We start from the raw sequence: 18,284 nt of genomic DNA, 5'->3' as shown, positions 1-18,284 counted from the left end.
TATGGAATTATGGAATTATGGAATTATGGAATTATGGAATTATGGAATTATGGAATTATGGAATTATGGAATTATGGAATTATGGAATTATGGAATTATGGAATTATGGAATTATGGAATTATGGAATTATGAAATTATGGAATTATGAAATTATGGAATTATGGAATTATGAAACTATTAAATTATAGAATAATTATATTGTTGAATTATGGAATTATGGAATTATCGAAATATCGAATTATAGAATTATAGAATTTCAGAATTATAGAATTACGGAATTATGGAATTATGGAATTATAGAATTATGGAGTTATGGAATTATAGAATTATGGAATTATGGAATTATGGAATTATGGAATTATGGAATTAGGGAATTATGGAATTATGGATTATGGAATATTGGAATTATGGAATTATGGAATTATGGAATTATGAAACTATTAAATTATATAATACTTGAATTATGGAATTATGGAATTATAGAATTATGGAATTATGGAACTATGAAATTATAGAATACTTGAATTATGGAATTATGGAATTATGAAATTATGGAATTATGAAATTATGGAATTATGGAATTATGAAACTATTAAATTATATAATACTTGAATTATGGAATTATGGAATTATAGAATTATGGAATTATGGAACTATGAAATTATAGAATACTTGAATTATGGAATTACGGATTTATGGAATTATGGAATTATGGAATTATGGAATTCTGGAATTATGGAATTATGGAGTTATGGAACTATGAAATTATACAATAATTGTATTACGGAATTAGGGAATTATGGAATTATGGAATTATGGAATTATGGAATTACGGAATTATGGAATTATGGAACTATGAAATTATGGAATTATGGAACTATGGAATTATCGAAATACGAATTATAGAATTATAGAATTTCAGAATCTAAGAGTCTAAGAATCTTTGAATCTTGGGATTTCAGATTTTCGGAATTTCACATTTTCGGAATTCTGGGTTTTTCAATTTTTTGAATAATTCAAATTCAATATTTTTGAATACCGGAATTTTTAAATTTTTGAATTTTAAAAGTTTTCTAATTTTTGTACTATTTTAATTCTTATTTTAGTAGTTTTATATTATGGTATATATATATATATCTTTTTGAGTTGTGTTTTTTTTTATATTTCGATTATTTGCATTTTTCTATCTTTGCATTTTTATTTTATATTTTAGTCGTTTTGTAATTTTCAAGTTTTGATATTTTGGAATTCGGAAATTTTAGTTCACTCTAAAACTTTAGAAGTCCAAAAACTTATTTGGTGAAGTTTAAGATTCGTAGAATTTTGGAATTTTAAAATTTTGAAATGTTTTAAAATTAGAATTTTGAGAGTTTTAAATTATTGAATTTCTGAATTTCAGAATTTTTGAAATTTGTAATTTTCAAAGATAAGAATTTGTGTTTTTTTTGGATTTTTTAAATTTTTGCATTTTCCCGCTTTTGTGTTTTGATTTTTCTATACTTTTGTACTGTTGTACTGTTAATTTTTTTGCACTTCTTCCCTGTTTTGCTTTGGTACTTTTGTACCCCGTATTTTGATTTTTTTTCAATATTTCTAATATTTTTTAGCTTTGTATTATTATATATTTGTATTGTTTTATTTTTGTGTTTTTGTATATATATATATATATATATATATATATATATATATATATATATATATATATATATATATATATATATATATATATATATATATATATATATATTATATATATATATATATATATATATATATATATATATATATATATATATATATATATATATATATATATATATATTTATTTCTATATTTTGGTACTTTTGTAATTTATGCATTTTTGCATTTTAGCATTTAGCATTTTAGTAACTATGTAGTTTTGCATTTTAGTAGTTTTGTATTATTGCATATTTATCTCTTTGTGTTGTGTTTTTTTATATTTTTGTATTTTCGAATTTATGCATTTTTCCATCTTTGCACTGTTATTTTATAATTTAGTCGTTTTGTAATTTTCAAGTTTTAATATTTTGGATTTTGGAAATTTTAGCTTGAGAACTCCAAAACCTTAGTCTTTTCTGTTGAATTTTAAGATGCGTTTGAGTTATAAGATTCGAGAAATCTGGAAATTTTTGAATTTTGGAATATCAGAAATTATTTAATATTAGAAATTTGATTTTTAAATTATTGAATTTGAAATTTTGAAATTGGTAATTTTTGAATTTTGGAATTTTTGATTTATGGTTGTATTTTTTTTGTACTTTCGTACTTTTGTATGATTGTATTTTTGTTTATTTAGTATTTATTTTTTATTTTGTATTTTTATATCCTTGTTTATTGAATTTTAGAATTTTTAAAGTCGATGTTTTAGAAATTTTCATTATTAGAGTTTTAGTCTTCTAAATTATTGAATCTCTTTTTTTTTTATTTTATAGTTTTTAAATATTGGAATATTTGTTTTTGAATTTTTCATTTCTTTGCATTTTAGTAAATTTTAGTGCATTTTTTTTACCTCGTATTCTAGCAGTTTTGAATTTTAGCATACTTTAGCATTATAGAATTCTGGCATTTTAGCATTTGTAATTTCTTGTTTTCGTATTTTCGTATTTTCGTATTTTCGTATTTTCGTATTTTCGTATTTTCGTATTTTCGTATTTTCGTATTTTCGTATTTTCGTATTTTCGTATTTTCGTATTTTCGTATTTTCGTATTTTCGTATTTTCGTATTTTCGTATTTTCGTATTTTCGTATTTTCGTATTTTCGTATTTTCGTATTTTCGTATTTTCGTATTTTCGTATTTTCGTATTTTCGTATTTTCGTATTTTCGTATTTTCGTATTTTCGTATTTTCGTATTTTCGTATTTTCGTATTTTCGTATTTTCGTATTTTCGTATTTTCGTATTTTCGTATTTTCGTATTTTCGTATTTTCGTATTTTCGTATTTTCGTATTTTCGTATTTTCGTATTTTCGTATTTTCGTATTTTCGTATTTTCGTATTTTCGTATTTTCGTATTTTCGTATTTTCGTATTTTCGTATTTTCGTATTTTCGTATTTTCGTATTTTCGTATTTTCGTATTTTCGTATTTTCGTATTTTCGTATTTTCGTATTTTCGTATTTTCGTATTTTCGTATTTTCGTATTTTCGTATTTTCGTATTTTCGTATTTTCGTATTTTCGTATTTTCGTATTTTCGTATTTTCGTATTTTCATATTTTCATATTTTCGTATTTTCGTATTTTCGTATTTTCGTATTTTCGTATTTTCGTATTTTCGTATTTTCGTATTTTCGTATTTTCGTATTTTCGTATTTTCGTATTTTCGTATTTTCGTATTTTCGTATTTTCGTATTTTCGTATTTTCGTATTTTCGTATTTTCGTATTTTCGTATTTTCGTATTTTCGTATTTTCGTATTTTCGTATTTTCGTATTTTCGTATTTTCGTATTTTCATATTTTCATATTTTCGTATTTTCGTATTTTCGTATTTTCGTATTTTCGTATTTTCGTATTTTCGTATTTTCGTATTTTCGTATTTTCGTATTTTCGTATTTTCGTATTTTCGTATTTTCGTATTTTCGTATTTTCGTATTTTCGTATTTTCGTATTTTCGTATTTTCGTATTTTCGTATTTTCGTATTTTCGTATTTTCGTATTTTCGTATTTTCGTATTTTCGTATTTTCGTATTTTCGTATTTTCGTATTTTCGTATTTTCGTATTTTCGTATTTTCGTATTTTCGTATTTTCGTATTTTCGTATTTTCGTATTTTCGTATTTTCGTATTTTCGTATTTTCGTATTTTCGTATTTTCGTATTTTCGTATTTTCGTATTTTCGTATTTTCGTATTTTCGTATTTTCGTATTTTCGTATTTTCGTATTTTCGTATTTTCGTATTTTCGTATTTTCGTATTTTCGTATTTTCGTATTTTCGTATTTTCGTATTTTCGTATTTTCGTATTTTCGTATTTTCGTATTTTCGTATTTTCGTATTTTCGTATTTTCGTATTTTCGTATTTTCGTATTTTCGTATTTTCGTATTTTGGTATTCTCGTACTTTCGTATTTTTTTATTTTTGTACTTTTGTGCATATGTATTCTCCTTTTTAGTATTATTTGTACTTTTTGTATTATTTGTATTATTTGTATTATTTGTATTATTTGTATTATTTGTATTATTTGTATTATTTGTATTATTTGTATTATTTGTATTATTTGTATTATTTGTATTATTTGTATTATTTGTATTATTTGTATTATTTGTATTATTTGTATTATTTGTATTATTTGTATTATTTGTATTATTTGTATTATTTGTATTATTATATTATTTGTATTTTTATATATTTGTATTTGTATTTTTTATGTTTTTGTTTTTTGTATTTGTATAAAAGTTTAGAAATGTATTGGGATATTTTTACTGCAATTTTATTGTAATTCCTTATTATTTTTCGGAATTTTTTCATAGTTCAGATAAATTGGATATCGAGTTTTTGTATTTTCGGTTTTCGTACATTTGTTTATATGTAAAGTTGTACTTTTGTATTTCTATAGCTTTTTGTTTTTGTAACTTTGTATATGTTTTGCTTTAAATTTTCGTTGTTTTTTATTTTGTACTTTTTTCATATATTTGTGATTTCGTATTTTTATATTTGATATTTTTGATAAAGCTATGTCCGTTCCTATTTTTGTTTTGTAAATGACCTTATTTAATTTTTCAACCAATGCCCCGATGCGCAACTGCTTCTAATATTCGCCCTTATTCTGAATAACGTCGTATTGGTTTTTCGATCGAATATGGTTCGGTCGAATCCTAGCTACCTTTGATTTTGCTAGCGTTATTAGGAATACGAATTAAATACGATAAAAAAACGATACGTCGTTATTCAGAATAAGGACGATTATTAATATTATATACAGCTTTTTTTGTGTCTTTCGTATTCATCAGTTACATTTCCTTGCTTTCCTATCAAAATTGTCATTACTTTCCTGAGTTCAATTTATTTATTTGACTTTCTTGTTTTAAATTCTCCTGAGCTCAATTCCTTGAGGTGGGCAAAGTTGGGTAAAATATTCGACAAAAAATATTGGTTAAAATATTCGACAAGAAAAAAAATTATTTCATCAGCCTCTAGAAAAATTATTGAGTTAAAATCGCTTGATTCTTCCTTCAAAAGCGTTGTACGCGTTTGTGAACAGTCATTTTGTTTCCATTCTTCTTTGTTTTTTTTTTTTGACTAGATTTTAATGGGTTACTCTATCATTTTACAGATACCAGAACTTGTTTGATAATATCGGGGGCATACATTCTGAGCTCCAAATTTGTATGAGACATTTCTACACACTATTTATATTTTGGGGGAAAATTGTTTAATGTCAACAACAAATTTTCTACTTGCCTTTTTTCCGTGCGCTGCTCGTGAAGGGGAAAATAGAAATGAGAGTCGAAGAGAAACCGAATCTTAGAAATTATACGATGAACGGAGCATGCATTGAGCATAGTTTTATACAGCTGCATTGGTATTGATACGTTCAGACGACGTAAATAAGAACTAAAGACAAACAATTGTTTTACACGTAATTCTAGTGAAAAATATACGACTTCTTGGCTCATGGAACGAGACAAAGATTCCGAGTACGTCAGAGTACGCGAATTCCATACGTCACCCATCTGTCTTTTTTTTTATGAAAAATGAAATGACGTTTTCGAGGAAAATTATTGGATTTCCGTTCTGTCTCAACAGACAACGGAGCAGCAGCGGCAGTAGCCATTCCCAAAGCTCATAACAAGCAAAGTTACTGGAGTAAGCAAACAAACAAGCAAACAACCAACCATAGCAACGTAGCGCAGTAGGCCATACACAGCTGGAAGGCAGCTGCTATATGGAATTCCAAAAGAAAAAAAAACGCTAAAGCTTTTCCCTAAAGGTACGGATGTCCTTCCCCTCGTGTGTGTGTGTGTGTGTGTGTACGGTCGAGAACGTTTTGTCTCACTGCAAAGTGATGAGTCCGCAGGAATAGATTGTGGAATGGATGACTAACATCAGCTGAGTGGAGCGAGTGGATGAATTTAGTACTTCGTCGATGAGCACCGCCAAACGTCCTGCTCCGCCGCTTCTATCAAACGTGTATGTTTTTTTTTGTGTTGTTGGAGGGGCGATGCTTGTGGTTTGTTCCAAGCTGACAGACGAACAAATTTGTTCCATTCTTTTTGTTAAATTGAACACGGAGTGCGATGTTTGAAGCATTTCGAAAACCGGGAAAACAGGAAACTCAGCATGGATCTAATTTATTGCGGTACTCATACCAGAATGCGGAATCATATGAGAGTAATAATAAACTACCGGTCGGGTAGCTTCCTCAGAACGATGCCATCCCCGCAGGCTTCAGCCATCAGCTAATCACACTCAGTTGTGTCATTTAAAAATAAGCATGTTAAATAATTTAAGCAGCATACCGAGCATAGGCGGGTTGACGGGAATATTCGAGCAGTTTTTCAAATTTTCTTTCGTTTAAAACAATTTACCACTTGGCAACTGTCAAAAGCACACCACGTTTCTCAACGCCTACTGAATTGTTTTCTATTCAAAAACAGAACGAAACAGTTCGATACCTAGTCATACTTGCATTCATGCTATGGATTTGTACGCAATGAATTGCATGCAAGCTGAATGGTCAAATTTCTCTCGCCCCATCAAATGAAACGTATTTCGCAGCATACAATTATAAACATAAATACATCTTTAATAATAGCCTTTGAGCATATCTTCGATACAGATTACACAAAACAAAAGTAATTTCATTACACAAAATACCAAAACTTACAGTTTTCTAGTTTTACATTGCGAAAACATTTCCATTGACAAACTCCTCGTGTCGATTCGATAATCTCTCGTTAAACAAAAAAAAAACTGATCTTTATTTAGCCCTAAATAAATCATCCATCGACTGTTAACGCAAAAAAAAGCAAAATCTCATCCAGTCCGCTTAATTTTTATCGTTGGAAATGGCAATTGTTATGCGATTGCCGTTGGACATCGTTTTAGCCGCTGCCGATCCGCTGCCCGCTCCGATCCGTCCAACTCCGTTGGCAACCGACGAACTGCGGCTAAGTTTGGCCTGCTGGTCCTGCTGGTGGTGTCCGCAGGGTCCAATTTGAATCCTTTCGACGAGATTTTCACGCGATTCACAGCGCAGTCGAAGGTTCGACATCGACAGGGTCTTTTCCAGTTCGCTCCGAAGATTGCCGATCGAGGCACTGATGGCGTCCTCCTCGTTGACGGTGCCGGTGGTACCGGACTTTACGTCACCCGACGATCGATGGTGATCCCGCTGGCCGACGAGACTGCTGCTGTACTCGCTGATCGTGACGGCAATCGGTTTCAGCGTTTTCTTCATGGTCGGTGGTCCCGTCGCCTGCGGGGAGAAATAGTAGGACGGTGGTCGAATCGTTGTCGGTGTTGGATTGGTCATTTTGAACGATTCGATCGATTCCAGCTCCGCCACATCGCCGTTCGCTTTGGCCTGTTCGGCTTCAGCTACTCGGCCCATCGTGCCTTTTCCGTTTCTACCGCCGGGCCCAACCGGAACCGTTTCGGTACTGCTGCCGTCGTCCGTTGGTAATTTGTCTTTGGAAGGTGTTTTCTATGGAAACAAAAAAAAACAGTTGATTTAAATCATCAGATCGTAAGCAAATCGTTACTCACCTTCAGCTCGGCATTGTCGAATCCGTTCTTGAACATGCGCTTGTGTACGGCCCGGAATTCGTCCATCAGTGCCGAATGTCTGGCCGCGTCACTTCCGCCACTGTTCGGTGGTCTGAATCGTTTTTCTTTGAGCCTATTTTCCAGTTCGGTTAGCGCAGCGGCCGGCTCCAGAGCCGTCGAGGTTCCTTTCTTCTGCGCTCTTCGTTTCAATTCTTCGGAAATTGCACTGCCAAGGCCACTGCCACCGCCACAATCGATGCCACTGCTGGCACTGGAATCGGCTAAGCTAACCGCAGAAGGGCTTCGCTGTTGACCCGTGACAGCAGATCTGCCGCTGTTGGTGGTCGAATATCCACTGCTCAGGCCACTGTTGTTGTTGTTGGTATTCGGCGGTGGAGGTGGTGGAATTTTATCCGCAAATAATGGAGGTGGAGGTGGAATGTTGCTGGACAGTCCGGAAGACGTGGCGGACCCTGAGCTAGGTGACAATCCCGTGTCAATCGAATTTGTTGACGCGCTCCGATGAACCTCGACGATGATCGTTTTCGTTTCACTTTTCTTCGACACGAAGCTAATGTCGGCTAGCTTTTTGCCGTTCCCTCTGTCCTCACTTTCCGGCTTGGTTCTGCTCAAACTGTTAGAACTATTCACCACGGTTCCATTCTCAGAAAATTCAATAATCGTTGTATTGTTTCGTCTGTTCGAAGCGGATTTTGAGCCGCTCCCTAGCCGTTCGTTGGGACCGGATTCCTCTCTTACCATGCTCAAACGTTTGGCAGCCGATTCGCCCCAACAGGGACTTGCATCCCCGTTGACACTGCTTGCACTGCTGTTGTACCCACTAGACTCTCCCGGGAACATGTCGATACCGGCCCCGGGCCGGATCACCAGTTCCAGCACATGCGAAGCCTTCATTATACTAACCGCTTCGGCAAAGGTGATTTCGGAAAATTCTCTTCCATTGCAGGACATAATCTGATCACCGGGTCGCAACCCGGCTTCCCGAGCCACACCGCCCTGTTTGGTGAACTGCACAAAAATGCCGGGCTTCCAGTCCGGTCCCTTGCAGATGCCACATCCCAACTTGGTTTGCGGAGGTACCGAGAGCATAATTTTCAGGTCACGTCCTGGCGGTGGCAGTTCATCGACGGTACCGGACCCGGTACTGCTGGAACTGCTACTACTGCAGCTGGTCCGTTCGACACGGGGCAGCGAACTTTGGTTGCCGCTAGATCCGTTCGAACGAGACGATGCCACCATCGTGCTGCTGCTGCTGCCGTTGAAGGAAATTACGTGCCACGTAAGCGGATCAGCTGAGCGTCTGTTTAGGAGATAGAGATTGTAGCGTCTCAGTATTTTTTTTTGCTAGACTAGAGTTCAGGAATTTACTTACTCTTTAATCGGAATGATTCCGACACTGCGCACCTTCAGTACCAACCGCTCCTGATTGGCTACGAACTGTGTCAGCTCTCGGTGGACGGCATCTTCCACGTGGTACCCGTTGACCCGCACGATCTGGTCGCCAACCTGTGGAACGGTGAATAGGAATTAGAATCGATTTCAAATGGTTAGTAGTGGATGCAATTATTTTGAAAATAAAAAGAAATTAAAAATCCATCTCTAAGAAATGTCTCGTCTTTTATGGTGATCCAAGTTTGGAATCAATTTTCGAGTGCTGCATCCGTCAGAACAACCAGTAATCAGAAGGAGCAATGTCAGGAGAATAAGGCGGGTTCGACAAAATGTCCCACTTAAATATCGTTTCCAAATATTTTTACACGACTTTTGCGACATGAGGCCGGGCGTTGTCATGCAGGAGAATAACTTTGCTTGTATGCCGACTGTTCGTTTCGTAATGCGCGGCTCAAACGCATCAATTACTGCTTGTTGAGTCTTCTCTTGCGTTTGACTCAAATCTTCATCGAGTAATGTCTACAACTGTTTGTCTACGATTTTTTTTTTTTGGTTGACCAGAGCGAGGTCTGTCTTCAAGGCTGAAATCTCCATTCTTGAAGCGTCGAAACTATTCCCATGATTTATCAGTTGGAGCATTATCACCATAAACATCCACAAGCATTTGATTTGACAGATGTCTAACCTCTTGAAACAATCGACATCGGCTGTTACTGTTCAACATTCATAACAGCTAGAGCCATATTTTGAAAATGGACAGAACTAATTTGTACTTCCAATAGTTTGACAAGAATTTAATTTCAATGAACATTTGGCGATCTTGGTTTAGTTTGTGCAAAAAGCACCTATTTCATTTTTTCACATTTCGCCTTCGGTTCATCAATGCTTAAATCAGTTCAAATTGAACAGCCATCTTCACCTAGCAGTTCAACTCAAACCGCTAAGGTGAAAAGTGAAGAAATCACCTCGGTGCAATATCCAAAATCTCAATCGCAGTCGAAATACAATTCCGGTTCCAGTTCTAGTCTCAATTGTAGTCCTGTTGCAGTCCTGTATCAATCCCAATCCCAGTCTCTATCCAAACTTAATCTAATTTCTAGTTACAGTCGCAATTCTAATTCAGGCGCAGTTTCTATAACAGTACCAGGCCCAGTTCAAGTCTCAATCTTTGTCCCCGTCTCAGCCCCAGTCCCTGTTCTCTCCTAATTCCAGTCTAATTAAATCTCATTTATAGTCACAGTCCCAGTGCCAAACACTGTCTCAATCGCTGTCTGAACCATAAAAGCTATTCCAATTCCAGTGCTAGGTTCACTAAGAATGGAAGTCCTTCTTTTAGTTCGAGGCTCAGTCTGAGTCCTATTCTAGTCTCGTTCCCAGTCCCTGTCTCAGTTTCAATCCCAGCCTATTCAAATCTATTTTCTAGTCACAGTTCCAAGTGCAGTCTCAATCGCAGTTATGAGTCCAATCAGAGTTTCAATCACAGTTCTAGTCTCAGCTCTTGGTCTTAATCTCAGTCTTCCTAGTCTCTGTTCAGTCCTCATTCTAGTATTTGTTTCAGTTCCTATATCAGTCCTAATCCTAGTCTCTATCTCAATCTCTTTTCTAGTTAAAGTTCCAATTCTAATTCCGTTGCAGTATCATGCGCAGTTGTCCCAAGTTCAGTTCCAGTTCCAGTCCAAGTTCCAATCTTAGTTTTAGTCTCAGTCCCTGTCGCGACCAGTTGTCGTATGTTCGAGCCCCAACCTGGAAGGATTCGTAGTGTCAGTAGAATCGTAGCACCAGTCATGCACTGGTTCTGTACACTCTGAATCGGCTGTGAAGTCAGTTGAAACAGAAGGTCAGTTTCCACTACAGGAATGTAATAACAAGCCTGTCGCGATTCCTGACTCAGTCCCAGTTCCAGTCTCTAACTATATGTCATTTTCAGTTACAGTTCCAATACTACTGCCAGCCCTTAGCCCATTCTAGCTTCAGTCTTTGCCTTAGTTTTGGGTTCAGCCTCAGTCCTAGTCCATGTTTCAGTTCCAGTTGTCATTTCTAGTCACAGTTCTAGTTTCAACTCTTCTTGACTTTGTTTCAGCCTCGTCCTAGTCTCTGTTCCTAGTTGTAGTCCGAGGCCCAGTTCAAAACTTAGTTTTAGTCCCAGTCCCTGTCTCTATCCTAATCTCATTGCTGGTTTTAGGTCCAGTCCCTAATCGCAGTTCAACGCCCTGTCCCAGTCTAAGTCCTAGTCTCAGCCCTTGTCTTAGTCTAAGCTTCAGCTTCCAGTTCCTGCCGCGTTTCATTTCTGAGTCCCAATCCCTTGTCTAATTTAAATCGCAGTCCTAAACTTAATTCCAGTCCCAGAGCTAGGCCCATTCTAGTCTCAGTCCTTGTTTCAGTTTTACGCTCAGTCTCAGTTCAAGTTCTAGTGTCAGCCCTTGTCTTTATCTTCGTCTCAGTCTTAGTCATCGTCTCAGTCCCAGTTCCATTCTCTATAGTAATTTCATTACTAGTTGTAGTCCCAGGCTCAGTTATCCAGTGTTAGTGAGTCCCAGTTCCAGCCTCTACCAAACTCATCGCTAGGCTCATTTTAGTCTCTGTCCATTGTCCTATTTTCGGGTTCATCTTCAGCTCCTTTCCTCCAGTTCCAGTCTCAGTCTTTGTCTCAGTATCAGTTCCAGATGTCATTTATAGTTACAGCTCCAGTTCCAATCATAGTCTCAGTTCTTGGTTCTAATCTCAATCTTAGTCCCCGTCTTAGTCTCTGTTGAAGTTCCTGTATAAGTCCCAATCCCAGTCTCTATCTCAATTCATTTTCCTGTCAAAGTCCCGTATCCAGTCCCGACGCAGTTCCTCTTAAAGTACCAGGCCCAGTGCTAGCTTCTGTTCCAGGATCAGTTCCAATACCAATTCCAGTTTTAGTCTCAGTTCTTATCGGGATTCCTGCCTCAGTCCCAGTTCCAATCTCTATCCGAATCAACGCTAGACCCATTCCAGTGTCAGTCCTTGTCTTAGTTCTGGGCTCAGTCCCAGTCCATGTCTCCGTCTCAGCTCTAGCTGTCATTTCTAGTCACAGCCCCAGTACCATTCACAGTTCCACAGTTCCAGTGATAATTGCAGTTCCAGTCTCAGTTCTAGTGTCAGCCCTTGTCTTTGTCTTCGTCTCAGTCTTGATCTCTGTTGCAGTTCCTGTCTCAGTCCTTTACAGGATTCCTGACTCTCCAGTTCCAATCTCTATCGTAATCTCATTTCTGGTCTCAAGTTTGGTCCACAATCCACAGTGGTTAGTGAGACAAAAATATATGTTCGCTATCATATATTATTGTTTGTAGTTTGTCTTCACAATAGTTGTCTGCAATCAATTGGAGCATCTTTGAAATGTAAACGTTTATTAGGGTGGTCCAAATTCGTATTGAAATCTGGAATCTACTTCTTTTAATTGAATTTAGAAATTTTGGCACTTTACAGCAAAGTTGTAGGAAATTTTGTTTTGAGCAACTTTCCTGAAGAAGTCAATTTTCTAGCTTTTCATTTGACAAGTTACATGAATTTTTCTGAGTAAAAGTAGGATGCCTCTTAAAAATCACCGAGAAAACTGCCTTCCAAAAAGTTATCAAGCTAATTATTGCGCACAATATTGTTCAATTAAATTTTTTTTCTATATAAAGACTGCCCCAGAAAATATGGACGCAACCAAAAACCGCTGCCATTTCGCAATGGTTCAGAATTTGTCAATTTTTATGGCTGCGTCCTGTTGTTTACACTCTTCTCTAACCACTTGTGCAGTTGTTTATTCGTTTTCATAAGTTTGTTTCGAGATGCGTGGACTTTCAGCAGAACAACGTCGAAAAATTGTGTACAAATGGTGCACAGAACGCGGACTGTCACTGAGAAAGATTGGCAAGCAATTTGTAGCTGCGGTAAGATTTCGAAACCCTTCTTCACCACTGCTTCAATGAACAGCGAAATATACATGAAGGAATGTTTACAAAAACGACTTCTACCCATGATTCGAAGCCACAAGGATCCTGCTGTCTTTTGACGAGATCTTGCTTCTTGCCACTACTCGAAATCTGATATACTACCAAAAATGTCACTTTCGTCCCAAAAGACATGAATCCATCAAATTGCCCACAACTTCGACCAATTGAGGAATTTTGGGCATTCACATAGGCACATTTTAGGAAACATGTCTCGGCAGCCGAAACCATTCAACAGTTCGAAAAAGATTGGAAAAAAGTGTCAAAACTTGTCGCCAAGAAGTCTGTACGGAATTTAATGAGGAACGTTCGCAAGAAGAGGTGCGCCAGCTAGTCTACAATGGCTAAGTAGCAAATGTTGAGAATAATATTCTGTTGTTGTAGTCTAATATTTTCAGTATGTCGAATAAAATTTGAACACAAACACTTGTGAATTATTTACAGCGAAATCAAACTTTCTGGGACAGTCTTTAAGCCATTAAACCATTAAAAAGTTCAAACTCCGAATTGCTCCCACACCCACCGTATTCGGCAGATTTGGCTCCCAGCGACTACTGGCTGTTCGCAGACCTGAAAGAAATGCTCGCCGGAATGAAGAGGGTATCGCTGGAACTGAGGCCGAAGATAAATCGTTCTACAAAAGTGCTATTGAAAGAAACCAAAAAATCGTGTTTTCTTCGCTAGACCGGGACTTTTCAGCCCATGTATATTTGACAAGACATGCCACATGTTAAATAACGTTTTTCGTCTATCAGGACGTGCGTTTCAATTGTTTGTCGCAACCCCAATATGATTTAATTGGTAAATTCCAGCATTTAAATTTAGTTGACTAATTCTTACTTAATTTTGTAATGTTTTAAAATGCAAGATAGTCATAGTTTCCCTATTTAAGCGATAATAGATTCCATTAACCGATGATTCCACCAACCCATACAGCGCACCAAACAGTACATTTTCCGGGATGCATCTGTAATTCTTGAACGACGTGCTCCAAAAACGGCAATTGTGCTTGTTAACTTATCCATTCAACCAAAAATGTGCCTCATAACTGAAAAAAAAATTACGCTATAAACAGTTTTAATTGAACACTGATTTTGGAAATAATTTTTCACGATTTGGAAGCGTTGTTCTGGAGTCAATCTATTCATGATGATTTGCCAAACAATACTGAGTAGAGACGTCCCTTTACACTGTCAAAATAACTTTCAGACAATAGAGTAATCCCTATTGGAAAAATAGACCTCTTAAAAAAACACCCGTTATAAATATAGAAATTTAATACAATTTTGATAATCCTTTCTAATGTCAGTGACTTTTTCATCAGACATCGTATCAATCAATTTGATACGGTTCTAGCTAATTTTGGGTAAAACACCATTTTGTGAAACTGAGTAGCCACAAGTAAGCGTGCATATCCACTCTGGTCAGAAAATCAGCTAGTCATCTAGTTAGCCTGGAACATAATGTTAGGCAATCGCATTTAGTTTTCGTTTGAATTATTGAGTAAAATCTAATTTCTGTCGATTCAAACAACGGTACTCGGTACCATCGATAACAAATCGCGTTTTTGCTCGATTTAATCGCTGACCTAGATTTCACTACCAGCACGGCTCGAATTCACCCGTAGTACCCTACGGGTAAATTCGAGCTCCTGTAGAACCGGCCACCCCAGACATTTACCTTCAATCCCTGCCGGTCAGCTTCGCTGTCCTTTTCGACGGCCGAAACGAAAAATCCGGTCCCGTATTCTAAGCCTCCTCGAATCGAAAAGCCAAAGTTTCCACCACCACCACCTGCGTTTCCCCCACCAGCTCCAGCACCGGTACCGGGACCGTGCAGATGATGATGCCTGTCAAAGTTCTGGGGCCTCGTCAATCGAATGATCCGTACGCGATGGTCAATCACCACCGTTCCCAGCATTGCTGCCGTGGACGGCCGATGGCCACCGTCATTCTGTTCGTCCTGCTCCGCACCGCCACCGCCGCCTGCCGGAGCAATCACCCGGAGGTGATGACGGTTGAGATGGTGATGATGGGCTAACTTGTGATGTGGATAGACGCCAATCGCTACAGATGCGCCCGAGGGTCGAAAGGTACCCAGGCAACTTCCGCCATTGCTGCTGACCGGACTGCTACTGCCACCGCCACCGCTACTGCAGTAGTCCGCCATCTGGACGGACAGTGTTTGTTGTTTTTGACGGGAAGTCTGAAATAATGCGATGGAGAAAAGAAAGCTTTGTTTAGATGATTTAAGGTTCGCTAGAATCGGAATTGGTTTGCGGTATGATGCAAAAAAAATCAATCTATGAAACGGAACCTTCCACGAAAATTACATTTATCTGAAAGTTAAAACAGTTTCGTTTACGGTTATTATTAATTATTATTCCAAATGACAGTCGCTGAGAAAACAAAACCAGAACGACCTGAATACGTAGGAACTGTAAATAAAATCGAATAAATTGAAAGGTCCAATTAACACAAAAATTTACATAATCAAACACCATTCACAATTCTCGGTCCATTGTTTCTAATTTTTCCCTTGTTCCACCGTTCCAGGAAATAGCCGTTTGCGTTAATAAATTAACAAGTATCTTTCAACCGAGCAGATATAATCGTCGGCCAATCAGTTCTGAGCTCCAAGCGATCTCCAAGTGATCTAAACGCACGAAACAAACAACCGCTTGGGTCTCTCCGCCGCTTGGGTCCCTCGAAACAACAACAATAGCCGCCACCCTCCCCGGGTTTAATACCGTCATTCAGTGTCAGTGAGTGATTACGATCAAATCAGCTCGATTTCGCGCGTGAGAAAAAACTCGTCACATGCCAACTGGCCAACTGCGATCTGCTGACTGAGGCTGAAGGTATCGCTACCTAATCATCGTCATCGTCATCATCAACTATTACCGCCTACTTCGGTTTCGTTTTATTTTTTTTTCTGTGGCTGGAGGCTGGCAGGCTATTTCTATCGAACCTGCTGCATCGATTGTTCGCCGTCGTCGTCATCGTCGTCGTGGTCGTGGTTGCTGCTAACCGGGCTCTTTTGTGCGACCGGTGCATCAGTCGTGGCCTACTCCGCGCAGAATTTTTCGCGTGTGATAATTTGCGTAACTTCCCTGCCTAGGGGGTGGACAGGGAGGGATTCGGGATTCGGGTAGCAAAGGTTCGCTGATGGTGAACTATCTTGATTGATTAGTTATTAGCTGCCGCGGCGTCGTTGAGTAAAATGGTTATGAACGTGTCATTTGACGGCGATTCAGTGCCGCTGAAGTGTCGGAATTGAACACCCGGCGGGCGACGATAATTTACCGTTTGCTTTTACCGACTATGAAAACCGATGGATGATTATTGAATTTAGGAAGATTGCAGTATTTTCCAGGTGGGATTTTGAAATGTGCTTGCAGGCTATGAGTTTAGATATTTTCAACGAAATTTTTCCCTGTAGATTGAAAAAAAAAACAATATTTAGACAAATTCCGGCAGTGTCAACTGTATTTTCAATCAATCTCTCGCCACTGGAATGTTCAATCAAGCTCAGGACTGTGCCCCAAAAAAAAAATGAAGACAAAGATTATTACCAAAAATTCATTTTATGTCAGATACTTTGGAAATTCACAGGGAATGAATTGAATACATATAAGCTAAGTTTCATTTTCGCAAAATCTGTTCGTTTGTCAACTACCCATCGAATTCTGTGCAATACTTGCACCATCTTTCTTACGCACTTTCATCCATTCTTTTTTTCAAATCCTTGTCGTTTTTGAAACACATGTATTTTTGATTTTATTTCACTTACTTTCATAATGTTTTAGCTGAAGTCCAAAATTTTATGGAAGATCGCTAAATTTCCAATATTTTTTATGTTAATCAAATTTTACTATATGCTACGGTTCTCGAGATACAGTAGTATTGCTGTGGCTCCAATTAAAAAAAAAACCTTTTTTAATCCACCTTGTGGTGTAATGATGCCTTTCTAATATAACTCATATTTTCAAAAACATAACTAGAAGATTTTGTCAAGATTTGTTTTTCAAACTTGAACAAAAACCAAAAACTGCACGCTATACGAAATTGAGCAAATCGTGCGAGGAGGTGGTGTGTTCTTCTTCCGTACCAGCACGTACCGATGCGTACCGGTTTTGCATCATCTTGTATGACAGTTTGAAATTTTTGTTACTCATTGTCCTATAATTACGGAACCGGAAGTCCGATCTGAATGAAATTGCACAGTATCTTTTAAGACACTGAAAGCTTTAATTTGAATCATGATATGTGAAAATCGGTTTACTCGTTGCTAGGAAATCGAAGTGAGTTCCTGTTTTGGAGCTTTTCTTCACTATTATCGGTACTTCCGGAAGTGGAAATCGAGGACTAGCAGTAGTAAAGTAGATTTATATATCTACTAACTAACGAATCTGCCAACTAGATGAATTTAGTACTAAGCTTTATAAAAATGGGCACCTCATTTCGCCATCGCTTGAGAAAAAATACACATGAGATTGAGAATTTTTACTAATCGCACTTCTTTTTAAAGAATTTGAAGACCTTTCATTTGCATCTTAGTTTGTAAAAATCGGCTAAGGAATTTCCGAGAAAATTGAATGCGCATTTTCTTATACATTTGCACATATTGCCTTGTAATTCCGGAACAGGAAGTCGGATCGGGATAAAATTCAATAGCGATCTATGGGACCGTAAGACCTTTCATTTGTATATGAGTTAGTGAAAATCGGTTCAGCCATCACTGAGAAAATCGAGTGACACACACACACACACACAACACAGAGAGAGAGAATTTGCTCAGTTCGTCGAGCTGAGTCGAATGGTATATCGTCGTATATAGTCGTTTTTCGCAGTGATTGCATAACCTTTCTATATGAGAGAGGCAAAAATTGTTCTATTAAATATATTGTGGAGAAATGTCACGAGATTATAAACAGCATTAGAAGACATATATTTGCTCTAAACAAAGAACTTAGTTTTGATGAAGGAAGAATCAACGAGTTGTATGAAAAAAATTGAGCAGCTCAAAGAAAAATTTTCCAGCGAAGGTACGACAAGGGCAGTACAAATTTTAACTCCTAACTGTACTGCCTAAGTCAATGACCGAGCCAAGAAAATAACATTTAATTCGGCGATGTATACGGCAACGGAAGCAGAAAGATTACCGAATGAGAGCGGTGTGCATTCT

General features: G+C 37.0%; 1 protein-coding gene across 8 annotated transcripts in view; it reads right to left on the bottom strand.

The window, feature by feature from the left end:
* Nucleotides 1-6,734: 6,734 nt before the first annotated feature.
* LOC131426501 (midnolin homolog) overlaps nucleotides 6,735-18,284 on the bottom strand; it is a 58,873-nt gene continuing 47,323 nt past the window's right edge. For all 8 annotated transcript variants that reach the window (XM_058589282.1, XM_058589277.1, XM_058589275.1 and 5 more), the window contains 4 exons: nucleotides 14,778-15,302; nucleotides 9,116-9,249; nucleotides 7,723-9,043; nucleotides 6,735-7,660 (listed from right to left, as the gene is read on the bottom strand). In XM_058589282.1, coding sequence (XP_058445265.1) covers nucleotides 7,004-7,660; nucleotides 7,723-9,043; nucleotides 9,116-9,249; nucleotides 14,778-15,266 — 2,601 coding nt within the window. In that variant the 5' untranslated portion in view covers nucleotides 15,267-15,302 and the 3' untranslated portion in view covers nucleotides 6,735-7,003. The remainder of the gene's footprint in view (nucleotides 7,661-7,722; nucleotides 9,044-9,115; nucleotides 9,250-14,777; nucleotides 15,303-18,284) is intronic.

This window comes from Malaya genurostris, chromosome 1 (genome assembly GCF_030247185.1).
Source record: "Malaya genurostris strain Urasoe2022 chromosome 1, Malgen_1.1, whole genome shotgun sequence".
In the NCBI taxonomy this organism is placed as follows: Eukaryota; Metazoa; Arthropoda; class Insecta; order Diptera; family Culicidae; genus Malaya; species Malaya genurostris.
The sequence above is the reverse complement of the archived record's forward strand: the minus strand, read 5'-3'. Positions and strand labels throughout refer to the sequence as shown.